The sequence below is a fragment of the Dromiciops gliroides genome, chromosome 1 (assembly GCF_019393635.1).
Source record: "Dromiciops gliroides isolate mDroGli1 chromosome 1, mDroGli1.pri, whole genome shotgun sequence".
Lineage (NCBI taxonomy): Eukaryota > Metazoa > Chordata > Mammalia > Microbiotheria > Microbiotheriidae > Dromiciops > Dromiciops gliroides.
This window is the reverse complement of record NC_057861.1, coordinates 249,524,736-249,541,215: the sequence shown is the minus strand read 5'-3', so window position 1 is coordinate 249,541,215 and position 16,480 is coordinate 249,524,736. Positions and strand designations below refer to the sequence as shown.

At 39.0% G+C, this 16,480-nt stretch overlaps 1 protein-coding gene across 1 annotated transcript in view; it reads right to left on the bottom strand.

Moving 5' to 3' along the window:
- MEP1B (meprin A subunit beta) overlaps positions 1–3,005 on the bottom strand; it is a 73,238-nt gene extending 70,233 nt beyond the window's left edge. Inside the window, exon 1 of the mRNA XM_043993728.1 lies at positions 2,858–3,005. Coding sequence (XP_043849663.1) covers positions 2,858–3,005 — 148 coding nt within the window. The remainder of the gene's footprint in view (positions 1–2,857) is intronic.
- Between the last annotated feature and the right edge of the window lie 13,475 nt (positions 3,006–16,480).

Sequence of the window (16,480 nt, the reverse complement as noted above, 5' to 3'; positions counted from 1 at the left end):
GTAAGTGTTAAGTGTCTGAGGCCGGATTTGAACTCAGGTACTCCTGACTCCAGGGCCGGTGCTCTATCCACTGCGCCATCTAGCTGCCCCTATTACTCATGTTTAAACTCAAGGATTCTGCTCCTTCTGGTAGTCTCCTAAAGTCTGTGGATATCGAGATAATTTTTTCCAATCTTTGAAATAAAATGCATGGGATTCCAGAGGAAATTGATTCTCTTGAAACACAATTATCCACCCACCAAAAAAGTCTCAAGTGAATAATAACTAAAACACCCCCCAAAAAAACTCAAGTGAAACACAATTATCCTTTAAAAAAAATGTTAACAGATTCCCTAGGATAAGAATCCCTACTTTAACTCAACCACAACAAATTCTCTTTTAATTTTTCTGGTTCTTCTCTCTGATCTGAAGATATCTAATTATACTCTTGACCTGGAAAAATGGTAACAGGCATCAGGGAAGATGGAAAGAAGACATCCCTGGAATGCGATGAATTACTCAAAGAAATGCTGAGCTTGATCATCTTTTTTTTTAATTGTTTTGGGATGGGGCAATGATGGTTAAGTGCCTTTCCCAGTATAAGGGGCTAAAATTCTAGCTATACTGTCTAAAATATCTAATGAGTGGTCACCAATAAATTATAAGCTTTAGCAAGAGTTAGACTTTTAAGCATTTATTAAGGAGAATAAGAATTTTGTAAAGAGAGAGAGAAAGTCCTAGATTCCTCTATCTATTAAAGGGAGAGCATATTTTTAGCTCCCTTCTCCACCAGAGTCCTCAGGAAAGAGAAAGAGTCAGAGCGCCAGGCTCCCCCTTCTTCCTCCCACAAGCAAACGTCACTTCCTGACGCCAAAGAAAAGACGCATGCTCTTGCCCTTAGAGACTTTCACCTCATGGCAGAGCTTTTCTACCATAAGTTTCCAGCATGTGGCAAGTCTCCAGCATGTGGTGTCATTCCAATCATTACACCAGGGTCGCACAGCTAGTGTCAAGTGTTTGAGGTCAGACTTGAAATCATGAATCCAGGGCCAGTGCTTTATCCACTGCGCCACCTAGTTGCCCCCCAAGCTTGACAATCTTAGAAAAACATGAATAGACGTGCATGAAATAATGCTGAGTGAAATGAGCAGAAGCAAGAGAATGTTGTATATAGTAATAACAATATTGCCAAATATTAGTTTGAGCAACTAAGTCATTTTGACTATTATAAATATCAAAATTAACTACAAAGAACCTATGAAGAAAGACTCTATTTTCATCCAGAGAAAGAACTGATTAATGTAATTATGCATAGAATGATTTTGCATATACATATGTATATGTGTGTGTGTGATAGAAACCATCTGGGAGGGTAGGGGAAGAAAAAAAGAAAAAGTTACATAGTAACTTTAATATTTATTTAAAAGGAATAGCAAGTTGTACATGATAGATTTGTAGTTTCATGTGCAATCATCTTTTTTATCCTATTCTACTATATTATAGAAATGCTTGTTTCACTTCTTAAATTCAGAATAAAATAAATTTTAAAAATAATAACAACAAATATATACTTTGACATTTTTTACCTTAGATACTATGAAATACTCTGGACAGGGGTGGGTAGTTCAAAAATCCATTTTTTTAGATCAAATTCAAAAATAAAAACATTTCTGAAAGACCTAAGATGATGGCTATCAGGAGACTAATGAAAGAACCATATGAACTACTGTCAAAATTCCAAACATAATCCTTATTTGACAATGTAATGATTAAAGGGCTTTCTCTAGGTTCATTCCACTTAGAGAAGATAGGAAATCAATTTTTTACAAGTGGAACAATTTTAGTCCTTCCAGAAGCTGTATCTGCTTCATCCAAAAATGAGCCTCCAGCTCTCTTTACATGTATCTTGGCTATAGGAGGTATTTTGGGGCTCCTTAAATGTCTATCTCTGGACCATTATGAATCCCTTCAACTTACATACCATCCTTGATAAGCTACCGAGTAATCTCTCCTATTGATGGACGTTATTTAGTCATGTCAGACTCTTCATGACCCCATTTGGAGTTTTCTTGGCAAAGATACTGGAATGATTTGCCATTTCTTTCTCCAGCTCATTTTACAGATGAGGAACTGAGGCAAACAGGATTAAGGGACTTGCCCAGGATCCCATAGCTAGTAAGTGTCTAAAGCAAAATTTGAAGAAAAATGAGTTATCCTGATTTCAAGCCCAGCACTCTATCCACTTCTCCACCTAGCTGCCCACTATGACTGGTTGCCAAGTTATAATGCCATCTCTGGTCCTAATACCCAAGGAAACAAGCTTGGCAACAAGTATGGACAGGGTGGCAATCTCTTTGGCAAACCCAATGTGTTAAGCTCTAATTGTCAAAGCCCAATCACTCTGGGAACTGCCCAGGCTCCCAGGGAATGAACAGTTGTTCTAAGCTGGCCTGTAGCCTTTGGTTCAAATAAGAAACATTATATGCAAAAATAATTTCCCACCTGCAAATGAGTTTCAGTCAAGCAACCCAATAAAAAGGGATAGGACTGGACTTGAAATTTCACTGATGTTGGGGGCCTGAGAATGACCTCTACCAAGACAAGCTCAAACCAGGTCTTCATTTTAGAGCTGCCTAGAACAGAAACATCAAACATACCATAAGGGGAACACTAGCAAAGGAGAATCTGGCCAGAACCAGATTAAAATGTAACTGGGAAATAGTTGACAAAATAAATAAAAATACAATAGAACATAGACAGTGTTAATATGTGGTTTTCTAAGTCAATCTGAAGCCCAAAGGAATCTTTATGTATAATTTAGGAATAACTGTTTCTATTTGACTTTGACACCAAAATAGCCTAGAGCACAGCTTCTTACACTGTAGGTCCTGACCCCATATGGGTTCAAGGCCAGTTTCCACGACCCTAAGGAAGCTGCTGAGGTTGAATTCCTGCCAGGCTTCTGAAGCAATATATCTTATCTCTGTTCTTGCCACCTGATGCTCATCTTGTAGATGAGATCTCATCCTATCCATATTACCTCCACATTACCTCCATAAAATAAGCCACAGGCAATAGGAGCAGGGACAGGACAGGTAGCATCAAAAACCTGGCAGCCCTTTTGGGCATGTGGAAACTAAGGCCTAGAGAATTGAACTGACTTGCCCAAGATCACACAGGCAAGAAATAACAGCACTGGAATTTGACCCATGGTTTTCTGTTTCCACTTTCTGTATCACACACAAGTTAATATGTACTATGGTGACGGTGATGGTGATGATAAAGACATCATTTATTATCTAGACTAGAACCTTCCGTTCAACCCTAACAATCTTCCAACCTTCCAACCTTCCAACCTTGGGGCCAGGAAGAAGTTTCAGGACATTTACCCATTGTATCCAGGATCAGCATATGAAAAGTCCCTTGTTTTAACATCCATAAAACTATCTCCAAACTCTGTAAAACTTTCAGGTACACTTTATCTCTAAATGATAAGCCTGTTGACTAAATTCATTATTTTGCTATGCCTTGATTTATGATAAGCTTTACAATATCTTTCTGCCCTTCAACTATAAAATGATGAATAAATCTGAAGTCTGATGAATAAGTATAATTCATCTTCCTTCAGGCCAATGTGTGAGTGTCCCCTGAGGATCAAAGCTAGGCTTTTTGTCTTTCTCTACAATGTTTCCTTTGGTGACCTCTTCAGCTCCTATATATCTAATTAGCATTTCTGTTCAGGTGACTCCTACCAGATATACACAGAAATACTGACACAGAGACACCCGGATACACATACAAACACAATATATATGTGGATATTAACAAAGTTAAAAGTCAAGAAACAGGCTGGGAAAATGAACAAACAGGAAAAAATTGACTTTCAAATACAAGACCCTAGAAAAGCATAAAAAGGTAAACAGGAAAAAGAAATTATGAAGGATGTTAAAAGGCTCTGTTTGCATTCCTACATGGGAGGATGATACTTCTAACTCATAAGAACTTTCTCAGTATTAGGACAGCTGAAAAGAATAAATTTGTACAGAGGGCACAGATGGGAATTGATTATGAAGGGATGATATCTGTAAAGCATTTATTGGATTTTTTTTTATCTTTTTGTGGGGCAGTCAGGGTTGGGGGGCATGCCCAGGGTCACAGAGTTAGGGAGTGTCTTAGGTCTGAGGCCAGATTTGGGCTTGGGTCCTCCTGGGTCCAAGGGTGGTGCTTTGTCCACTGTGTCACCTAGTTGCCCCATGATGACATCTTTAAAATAAAATTAAGTGATAAGAGGATTGCACTGGGAGAAAAAGAAAGGGAGAGGTGGAATGGGGCACAGTGTCTCACATAAAAAAAAAAAAGAAGCAAGAAAAAGCTTATGCAGTGGAGGGGAAGAAGGGGAAGGAGCAGGGGAGTGAATGAGTCTCACTCTCCTCAGAGTTGACTCAAAGAGGGAATCACATACACACTCAAGTGGGTATAGCATTATATTTTTCCCTACGGGGAAGTGGGAGGGGAAGGGGATAAATGGGGAGGAGTGAAGGAAGGGAGAGCAGATTGGGGGAGAAGATAGAAAATAGAGTTGATATCATGGGGAGTGAATAGGATGGAGGGAAACACAGCAATAGTAACTGAAAAAAACTGAAGCACAGGCAAGAACAAAGTAAGACAAGGATGCTGGTGGTGGTGGTGGTGGTGGTGGTGTTGGTACTTTGCTGGGCTATTGTGAAGAAAATTCTTTGTCAGGTATAAGGTACTATATAAATGTTAGCTATTATTGTTGTAGCAGTAATCAACCTCATGGGTGTTTTGTAGGGAAATCTCCCTTTAAAGTAATATATAAATGTACTATAAAAAATTTTACTATAAAAAATAAGTGGGGGCAGCTAGGCGGTGCAGTGGATAGAGCACCGGCCCTGGAGTCAGGAGGACCTGAGTTCAAAATCCGGCCTCAGACACTTAACACTTACTAGCTGTGTGACCCTGGGCAAGTCACTTAACCCCAATTGCCTTACCAAAAAAAAAAAAAAAGAATTTAAAAAATAAGTAATAAAAAAAAAGATGAACTGGATACTATCGGAAAAGCCTGGAAAGACTTACATGAGCTGATGCAAAGTGAAATGTACTGTATACAAAATAAAAGCAATATTGTATGATGATCTGCTGCAAATGACCGAGTTCATTTAAGAAATGCAATGATCAAAGACAACTCTGAAGGACTTATGCAGCCCATCTATGGAGAAAAAACTTATGGTACCTGAATACAGATGAAAGTGTATTTTGTTGTTGTTATATCCTTTTTCTAAAGGTTTTTTTTGTCTGCTATGTTTTGTACAACTGCACATATATAACTTGTGTTGAATTGCTTGAGTTCTTAAAGGAAGAATAGGGAGGAAGGATGAGAATTTGGAACACAAAGTTTTATAAATTGATGTTACAATTTGCTTTTACATGTAAGGTGGGGGAAATCATAAATAAATAATTAAATAAATAAATGAATGGATGGATGGATGGATGGATGAGTAAACAAATGAATGGATAAATAAATAAATAAAATCTGTTTTTCAGGTCAGTTCTTTTTGCTAACATATTATCTTACACTTTCTTCAATGCTTTCAGCCTTCAATTTTATATTAATGTTTCTTGCTGCCTCATGAAGCAATTGGCTTCTGTTTGGTTGATTCTAATTTTCATGGCACCACACTATGGATTCTCTTTCTAATCCTTTCTTCTACAGATCTCATTGTTTTTTCTAGCTAAAAGCCAATGTTGGGGTAGAGGGAATGGAGAGGATGAAAAGAATGAAAGAGTCAGATTCAACAGGACTTATTAACCAATTGGATATGAGCTGGAAGAGAGAACAATACTTTCATTCTAAAAGTAAAGAAACTGCAGCCCCCAAGAGTACTTGCCCAAGTTATAAAGAGAATAATGTAGCAGAGTCAAGATTCAAATCCAGGTTCTCTGACACCAAATCCAGTGTTTGTTCCATTTATTGTTAAGCCTAATGCCAAATCCTCAGGCAGAAAGATAGGCTGCCTCTGGACAAAGATGTAAGAGAAGATGACTCTGAAAAGCACAGTAGCTGGAGTTGTAGAGAAATGCCATTCCTCACATCCCAAGAAAAGTGATTGGTGACTTAATTAATCAATTCCGAAGGGTTGAAAATCCCAGTGATAGGCAGGGAGTCCCCTCATGAACAGACCTGACTATTTCTTCCAAACACATCAAAACAACTGAAATTGCACTGAAATTGAATGACTTTTGCAATAAATAAAGAATATCCATTGACAATACTTCCAATTATTGACTGAGAGCATGTTTTCAGCAGAATAAAAATGATTACAGATTACAAAAACTGTCATTTCTCACAGCTGAAATTTGTTCCTGGGTGAATTCATGATAAGGAGGCAAGGCATTTTCCAATTTCTTTTTATTGTCAGTGTTGTTGCTGTTTAATATCTTCAAAAATGTTTTCAGAAGGATGTGTTCTGCAAAAAAGAACAGAGAACAATATATGATATAATTCATAAATATGAGAAGTATAAATTTGAATGAATCCCAATGAAATGGTCTAATTTTTTAAATGAAGTCCTTTATCAACGGTTTTCTGGAATCACTCCATGATGGAATCTAGCCAGCCATACCCACTGCCTCTGAGATTCACCAAATTCAAATGACTGTTTTCAAGAAACATTCCTTAACTCTTATGAGCAAGGCAATATGCTAGTACTGGGAATAAAAGGTGAAAAAAATCATCTTGTCTCTACCCTCAAGGGATTTACAATCTAGTATAACCTATAAGAAACAAGCATAATATGAAAGGAGCAAAGGAGAGATAAAGAAAAAGAACTCTAGGAAAATGTGAGGCAGGAGAGATTGCCCAAATGATTGATCTGACCTGTTGGATTTACTTTATATAGATGATGAAATGTTAAGATAAGCATAGGTTTTGGCAGATCACTTAAAGTTCTGATCTAATTATTCCCCACTGTTAATAATGAGATGGCTATGAAAGCTTATAAAGATTTAAGATGTTCCCTCACTTGTGGTAAAATACTTAATTAAGGTTAAAATGGATATCCTCCATTTGGTAGGATGGTCCTGAATCTTGGCTTACCATCCCCCATTAAACACCCCCCCCCATCTCCTTCATTAACACATTTCATTCTTTCTAGGCCCAATTTCCCCATTAAAATGAGGATATTGATACTTATATTACCCTTTTTTCAAGGTTATTATAGGAAAAGACCCTTGTAAACCTTAAAGCATTACATAAATAAAAATTGCTATTCTCTCTTTTAAAAAAATTATTTTCACTTTCCCTCTTTTTCTCTACCTTAACTTAATAGAGATAATAATAGCATATACCTTGGAGGGTTATTGTAAGGTTCAAAGTGAGATGAAATGTTAAGTGCTTTGTCTGCCTTAAGTAAATATATCAAGTCAACAGGCATTTATTAAGCAGGTACCAACTATGTGCTGGGCCCTGTGCTAAGTACTAGTGATACAAAGACAAAAAAATAGCCCCTGCTCTCAAGGAGCTAATGAGGGGAAATGATGTACAAACAACTATGTACAAATGAGTCAAATGCAAGATAAATTAATGGTGGTCTCTGAGGGGAGGTACTAGCATTAAAAGGGAAAGGGGAAGGTTTTCAGTTGACACTTGAAAGAAACAAGAGACTGAGATAAGGAAGGTGAGCTCCAGGCATGAGGGAGAGCCAGTAAAAATGCACAGAGTTTGGAGATGGAGTGAATATTCTGTATGAGGAATATCAAGGAGGTAAATCACTAGATTGCAGAGTACTGGGAGGGGAGTGAGGTGTAATAAGAGAGGAAAGGTCAGAAGAAGTCAGATTATAAAGATCTTTTGAAGCCAAAGGATTTTTTATTTGATCCTAGAAGTAAGGAAGAGTCACTGGAATTTCTTGAATGAAGGTGGTGGTGTGTGTGTGATATGGTTAGTCCTATGTTTTAGGAAATTCAGTTTGACAGCTGGCTGGAGTGGGGATAGACTAGATGCAGGGAGACCAACCAAAAGGCTTTTACAGTAGTCCAGGGGTGAGGTGAGGAGATCCTGGTCCAGTATAGTAGAAGTGTTAGATAAGAGTAGGGGGAAGGGGCAGCTAGGTGGTGCAGTGGATAAATTACCAGCCCTGGATTCAGCAGGACCTGAGTTCAAATCCAACCTCAGAAACTTGACACTTACTAGCTATGTGACCCTGGGCAAGTCACTTAACCCTCATTGCTCTGCATGAAAGGAAGGAAGGAAGGAAGAAAAAAAACCAGTAGGGGGCATACAGGAGAGATATACCAAAGGCAGAATTTAGAAGACTTAGAAGCTGAAAGTATATGGTGAGTGGGAGAGTAAGAAGTAAAGTAAAGTAAAGTAAAGAGAGTAAGCCTGGGTGAATGGGAGGGTATTAGTCTTCTAAACAGAAACCGCAAAGTTATGAAAAGAAGGTTTAAGAGAAAAGATAATGAGTTCACTCTGTGTATGGGTGTGTGTGTGTGTGTGTGTGTGTGTGTGTGTATGTGTGTGTAGACTGATGATGATGATGATGTGTTTTATTACCTAAAGAAGAGTCCTTCACTCTCTTAAGTAATACTTGTCTCTTTTACTGGGAAATGTCTTGGCTTTCCCTTTCTGCATAATGTAATTGGTCCTCTCTTCTCTGGTCACATCCCTCTCTTCTTTACTTCCAGTCCTCAACCTTGACTTTTGATTCCATTCAACCCTACCAACCTTCCAACCTTAGCTGCAGGAAGAAGTTTCAGGATATTTACCCACTGAATCTTGTGTCAGCATATATGAAATCTCTTGGCATCAGATTTAATAATTTGCAGACTCTGTAAAACTTTCAGGTACATTTTTGTTTCTAAAATGATAAGCCTGTTAACTAAATTGACTGTTTTGCTATGCCTTGCTTTTTGATAAGCTTAGAAATATTTTCTGCCATAATTTTAGATAAATCAACAATAAAATAGCATCTTATAAAAATACGACTCGTTTTGGTCAATGTATAAGCATCCCTTGAGGCTCAGAGTTGGGCTTCTCTCTATATATAATCTTTTGATGTTGACTTCTTTAGTTCTTATTGTCTAATTATCATTCTGGTTCAGATGACTCCAGGTATACACACACACATATGTATATGTATGTATGCACGTATGTATATATATATATGTATTATGTGTGTGATATGCATGTGGTGTGTATATGTGTATATGGATATATACATATTGATCCCTAATCTATCTCCTGAACTAAACAAAGTTCCATGTTACCAATGAGTTCACCTGGATGTCCTGTAGGCATCTCAACCTCAACATAAACAATCAATCTCAAATTCCATTTCTAACAATCAATTGTAGGATCATGAATTTAGAAATGAAAGAGATTTCAGAGACCATCTAGTAAAATCTCCTTATCTAATAGATGAGGAAACTGTGATCCAGGGAGGTTACTTGACTTGTCTAAGGTCATAAGGGTAGCAAGTATGAGAGGCTTTATTTGAACCCAATGCCTCTAACTCCAGACTCAGTGATCATGAAATGCCTATTTTGTGCCAGATATTGTGCTAGATGCCAGGGATATAGACAAAAATGGAACAGTCCTTGCCCTCAAGGACCTTACATTCTAACATGGGGAAAACATACACAAAATTGTACAAAATATAAAATAAATACAAGTTAATTTCAAGGGAGAAGCACTAGCAGCTACCAGGATCAGACAAAGGTCTCAAATAAAAGGTGGTTCTCAAATTGATCATTAAAGGAGTGGAGGGTTTCTAAGAGGTAAAGGTGGGGAGGGAAAGTGTTTTAGGAATGAGGGTGAGCCTATGCAAAAGCACAGAGGTGGGAAACGGAATGTCTTGGGTAAGAGACACCTACTAGACCATTTTGGCTGGACTGTAGAATGCATGAAGGGGAGAAATAGGTAAGTGGAAAGGTTAGCCTGAACAATATTGTAAAGAATGACTGTGAAACAGAGGGATTTGTGTGTGAAGCCAGAAGCAGCAGGGATTCACTGGAGTTTGTTGAGCAGGGCTGTGACAAGGTCAGCCTGTACTTGAGAAATATTGCTTTGCTATCTATGTGGAATAGGAACTGACTTATTATTTCCCCCTTAAATTTTTCCTGTTCCAAACTTCCCCATTTCTTATGAAGTCACCACTATCCTTCCAGTCACTGTGGCTTGTAACATCAGAACCTTCCTAAACTATACAGTGGCTTATATCTAAATTGCTAAGTCTTTTTGAAGTTACCTTCACAGTTTCTTCAATGGTTGACTTTCCTTTCTCATTTACATGGCCATCACCTTAATTCAAGCCTTCATCACCTTAATAATAAGAACTAGCATTTATATTGAGATTTTCATGGTACTTTACAAATAGTATCTCATTTAATCCTCACAACAACTTTAGGAGGTAGGTGCAATTATTCCCATTTTACCAACAAGAAACTGAGACAGAGGTTAAATGATTTGTCCAAGATCATACAGCTAGTATGTGTCCGAGACCAGAATTAAATTCAGGGGGGCAGCTAGGTGGCTCAGTGGATAACGCACTGGCCCTGGATTCAGGAGGACCTGAGTTCAAATCTGGCCTCAGACACTTGACATTATTAGCTGTGTGACCCTGGGCAAGTCACTTAACCCTCATTGCCCTGCCGAAAAAAACAAAAACAAAAAAAAGAATTGATTTCAGGTCAGTGGCACAGTGGCTAGAGAGTATGGCTTTGGAGACTCATCTTCCTGATTTCAAATCTGGCCTTCAGATACTTATTAGTTGTGTGACCCTGGGCAAGTTACTTAACCTTCCTCAGCTGTAAAATGAGCTGGAGAAGGAAATAGCAAACCACTCTAGTATCTTTACCAAGAAAACCCCAAATTGGGTCATGACGAGTCAGACATAACTGAAAAACAACTGAACAACAACTTCCTGATTCTAAATCCATAATTCTATCAACTGTACCATAGTAGCCACCTTTCACCTCGACTCTTGCAATGGCCTCCTAATTCATCTTCTTGCCTTCATTTTCATCCCTTTTCAAACCATCTACCATGTAGTTTTCGATTCATATTGCTACTATGGAGACTAAATATATCACACTGCCTCCACCAACTCAAAAATGTTTAGTGGCTCCCAGTTGCTTTTAGGAAAAATTTCAAAATGCTGGACATTTCATCAATTGGGGAATGACTGAAAAAGTTGTGGTTTATGAAAGTAAAAGAATACTATTGTGCCATAGGAAACGATGAGCAGGCAGATTTCAGAAAAACCTGGAAAGACTTACATGAACTGATACTGAGTGAAGTGAGCAGAACCAGAATATTGTACACAGTAAAAGCAACATTGTGCAATGAACAATAGATAGACTTATCTCTTCTCAGCAATACAATAATCAAAGATAATTCCAAAAGACTCATAATGGAAAATGCTATCCACATCCAGAGAAAGAACTATGGAGTCTAAATGCAGATCAAAGCATAGTAGTTTCACTTTTCATTTGTTTTTTTGTTTTTTTCTTTCTTGTGATTTTTTTTTCCCTTTTGTTCCATTTCTTCTTTCACAACATGACTAATGGGAAAAGATGTTAAACATGATAGCATATATATAACTTACCAGATTGCTTACTGTCTTGGGGAGGAGAGAAAGGAGGAAAGGAGAAAGGGAGAAAAATTTGAAACCAAAATCTTATGAAAAATGAATGTTGGTGTGACATGGGCAAGTCACTTAACCCCAATTGCCTCACCAAAAAAAGAATGTTGAAAACCATCTTTACAAGTAATTGGAAAAAAGAAAATACTATTTACAAGAAAAAAAGAAATCATTATTGATTTTATTGATCTCTGAGGTTTTTACCTCTTTCTCTCTGTTTCTTTCTTCCTTTTTTCCTCTCTCTCTCTATCTCAATAAATCGATGGAGAATTTAAGAGTCTAAGTGCCTACTATCTTACAACTACTTCACTTGCTACTACAAAGACAAGAACAAGTCACTGTCTTCAAGGAGCTTATCTGTTGATGAGGGAGGCATACACATGTGTGTGTATATATGTGTATATATTCATATATACATTAATGCATACATTTATACACATCTGTGTATATATACACACATATATATGCATATATATATATGCACACATTAACCACAGCTGGAGGGACAATAAAAGGCCTCAGGCAGAAAGAATTGAGCAGTCTTATAGAAAACTAGAGATCCTAAGAGACAGAGAAGAGGAAAGTCTCTGAGGCCTGGGAGAAGCCTAGTGCAAGACCAGGAGATGAGAGGTGGAGAGTCATGTGGGAGTAACACTAACTAGGCCTATCTGGTGCAACACTGAGTACATAGAAGTAAATAATGTCCAATAAAATTGGGGTGCTCCATTGGAATCAAGTTATAAAGGGCTGTAAATGCCAAGGAGAGAAATCTGTGTTTGATCCTAGAGGTAAGAGAGGGCCAACTGGAGTTTATTGAACACGGGCATGACAAGGTTTAGGAAAATCACTCTGACAGCTGTGTGGAGGATGGATTGGAGGGAGGAGAGGCTTGAGGGAAGGAGACCAATTAGGAAGCTATGATAGCAGACTAGGGAGAAGTGATGAAGACCTGAACTAGGGTGTTGGTTCTCTATTCATAAAGAAAGGAGTGAATATGAGAGATCTTGTGGAGACAGAAACATGTCTGAGCAACTGAGGGCAGGGGGAGGGAAAGTGAGGTATCAAGCATGAGCCCAATGATGCGAATCTGGGTGATTTGAAATTTGTGAACTATGTGAGGCCAATCACAAAAGTCTTAGCTTGATCCTTGAATATTCTTGTTACTAAAATTGCATTAAGCATTTAGAGATCTTCACCAGTAGAGCAAGTTCCAAAGCCTTCCCCCACATAGGTTTGGCCAAGAAGAAAGGCCTTTAAGTAGGCTCAGTTATCTAAAACTGGAAGTCACCTAAAAAGCCATCCCCTCACTTCACAGATGAACCAAGAGGCCCAAGGAGATGAAGCTAATTGTCCAAGGTCACACAGGTGGTAAGAATCAGAGACAGGATCTGAATAGAACCAGATGCTCTCATACCAGTGCTCTTTCCCCTGAACCACACTGCCTTCCAACATTCAATCACCACCATCATCTCTCATTACTTCCTCAAAAAAAGTATGAGTCGGGGGCAGGTAGGTGGCATAGTGAATAAAGCATCAGCCCTGGATTCAGGAGCACCTGAGTTCAAATCTGGCCTCAGACACTTGACACTTACTAGCTGTGTGACCCTGGGCAAGTCACTTAACCCTCATTGCCCCGCCCCCCAAAAAAAAGTATGAGTCAATAGGCAGAAGATCAGGGAGCAGGAAGCTCCAAACTGTAATATCATACTATGTCTCCCTTCCATAAGCTGAGTGGGAAGCAAGAAATACTACAGTAGAAGTGGAAGAAGGAAAGTAGAAATTACCTGTTTCCTCCTATTATGGTTTCATTATTCAGTCTAAACTCCCAGGAAATCAAATACATCCATATTTAAATGTAAAGCTGAAACAAAAAGCATTCCAAAATCTTTTTTTTTTCCTTTTTGTTTTTTAAGGCTCTCTGCAACCTATAAGAGCTGACCATATTGAACATTTTCAATAAGTTGTAGGCTTAGAATCAAGAAGACCTAAAGGCAGAGAGCTCTCAAACTCATGACACAATCACTCCAAAAAACATCCAAATAATGCCATAGGACAATGCCCGGAGCAGCAAAACTCACAGAAGAATGTGCTGAAATCATCTTCTAACCAAGAACGGCTTGGAAGGTCAGAAGGAGGGAGCTGCTCTGCTGAGACAGGAGTGGAGCCCAACCCCACAGTCACCCTGACACAGATCCAGTCCCAGGAAGGCCTCACCAGAGAAGGAGACCCCCAGAGCCTCTGAATCAGCTGAAGCACCAGTGATGTCTAGAACTAAGCTCACAGTCTGGTGAGAGGGCTGAGCCCTTGGGAGGGGGGAGACTACAGGGGTCTATGCTGATGCTAAGGCAGAACTTGAGTTTTTCACCCCTGCTGGGAACCAGAAGGTAGGCTTGAGTAGCAGTGGCCCAGGTCGGGGAGGGGCACAGGCTCATAGAAGCTGACAACCAGAACACACAAAGCTGGTTGATTAGCAAGTTGGTCTGAGGTCATCCACAGACCAGGGAACAGGCCAGGTAAGTGAAGAACCTGATCCTCCTTAAGTCATACCACCTGGGACTTCTTAAGCTTGGGATACTGCAGCCTGGAAACAGTGCCCCACTTTAAAGAGCTAAAAGTCAAGTAAAAGAAAGGCAAGATGAGCAGACAGAGAAAGGTGAGGACCATAGAAAGTTTCTTCAGTAAAAAGGAAGACCAAGGTACACCCTCAGAGGAAGATGTCAACATCAGGGCCCCTATATCTAAAGCTTCTAAGAAAAATATGAATTGGTCTCAGGCCATAGAGGTGTTCAAAAAGGACTTTGAAGATAAAGTTAGAGAGGTAGAGGAAAAAATGGAAAGAGAAATGAGGGTGATGCAGGAAAGACGAGAAAAAAAGTAAGTCAAATTAGCCAAATGGAAAAGGAGGTACAAAATTTCTCTGATGAAAATAATTGCCTAAGAATTAGGATTGTACAAACGGAAGCTAGTGACTTCATAAGAAACCAAGACACAATAAAGCAAATCCAAATGAATAAAAAATAGAGGACAATGTGAAATATCTTCTGGGAAAAACTACTGACCTGGAAAATAGGTCCAGGAGAGATAATATGAAAATTATTGGTCTACCTGAAAACCATGATCAAGGAAACAGCTTAGACATCATTTTCCAAGATATTCTCAGGGAAAATTGCCCTGAAATTCTAGAAGAAGAAGCTAACATAGAAATTGAAAGAATCTACCTATCACCTCCAGAAAGAGATCCCAAAAGGAAAACTCCTAGGAATATTATAGCCAAATTCCAGAGCTCTCAGGTCAGGGAGAAAATATTGCAAGCTGCCAAAAAGAAAGAATTCAAGTACTGTGGAGCCCCAGTCTGGATAGCACAAGATCTAGCAGGTTCTACATTAAAGGACCGGAGGGCATGGAATATGATATTCCAGAGGGCAAAGGAAATGGGATTACAACCAAGAATCACCTACCCAGCAAAACTCGGCATTATCTTTCAGCGGAAAAAATGGGACTTTAGTGAAAAAGAAGACTTTCAGATATTTGTGATGAAAAGACCTGAACTCAATGGCAAATTTGACTTTCAAATACCAGACCCTAGAGAACCATAAAAAACTGGAGCTGAGGGACATACCTGGGGTCATACAGTGGGCGACTGTCTTGTGTCTGAGGCCAGGTTTTGGCTGGGATCCCCCTGGGTCCAGGGGTGATGTTTTGTCCACTGTGTCACCTAGTTAGGTGAAGACATCTTTAGGGTTAAATTGAGGGGTGAAGGGAATTCACTGGGGGAGGGGAAAGGGCAGAGGTGAAATCCTACATGAAAGAAACAGGAAAAGGCTTATGGAGTGGGGGAAGAGATGGGAGGGGAGCAGGGCAGTAGATGAATTTTACACTCATCAGAAAAGGCTCAAAGACCTTAAACTCATCAGAGCTTCCTCAAGGAGGGACTAACACACACACACCCAACTGGGTGGAGTAATCTTTTTAATTTGGGCACTAAATGAGCCTAACACTCATCAGAATTGGCTCAAAGACCTCAATCTCATTAGAATTGGCTCAAGGGGGGAATAATGTACACACTCAATTGGGTAGAGTAATCGCTCTAACCCTGCAGGAAAATAGGAGGGGAAGGGGATAAAGAGAGAGGGGCAAAAGAAGGAAGGGCAGAGTGGGGGAGGGGACAGACAGAAGCAAATCCCTTTTGAAGAGTGATAGGATGAAAGAAGATGGATAATAGAATAAATATCATAGGGAAGGGAATAGGATGGAAGGGAAACAGTTAACAATGAAAAAGAGAAAAGGGGGGGATTGTACAAAAAATATTTATAGTAACTCTTGGTGGAGGCTAAGAATTGAGAATCAAGGGAATGTCCATCAATTGAGGAATGATGGAAAAAGCTGTGCTATATGATTGTAGTGGAATGATCTTGTGCTACAGAAAATGACAAACAGGATGATCCCAAAAAAACCTGGAAAGACTAATGAACATTGATGTATAGTGAAGTGAGCAGAGCTGGGAGGACATTGTGCATAGTGACAGCAGTGTTGTTCAATGAGCAATTGTGAATGACTTAACTACTCTCAGCAATGCAATGATCCAAGACAATTCCAAGGAACTAATGAGGAAGCTTACTATGCACTCCCATAGAAAGAACTGATAAAAAGAACATTTGTGGATTAAAAAAAAAGAAAACAAAAAAGAGTTACATGCTTACAGGGGTTAAGTAAATAGACTGTTTTCAAGCACTCTTTTTTTTTTCTTTTTAGTGAGGCAATTGGGGTTAAGTGACTTGCCCAGGGTCACACAGCTAGTAGTCTGAGGCCGGATTTGAATTCAGGTATTCCTGACTCCA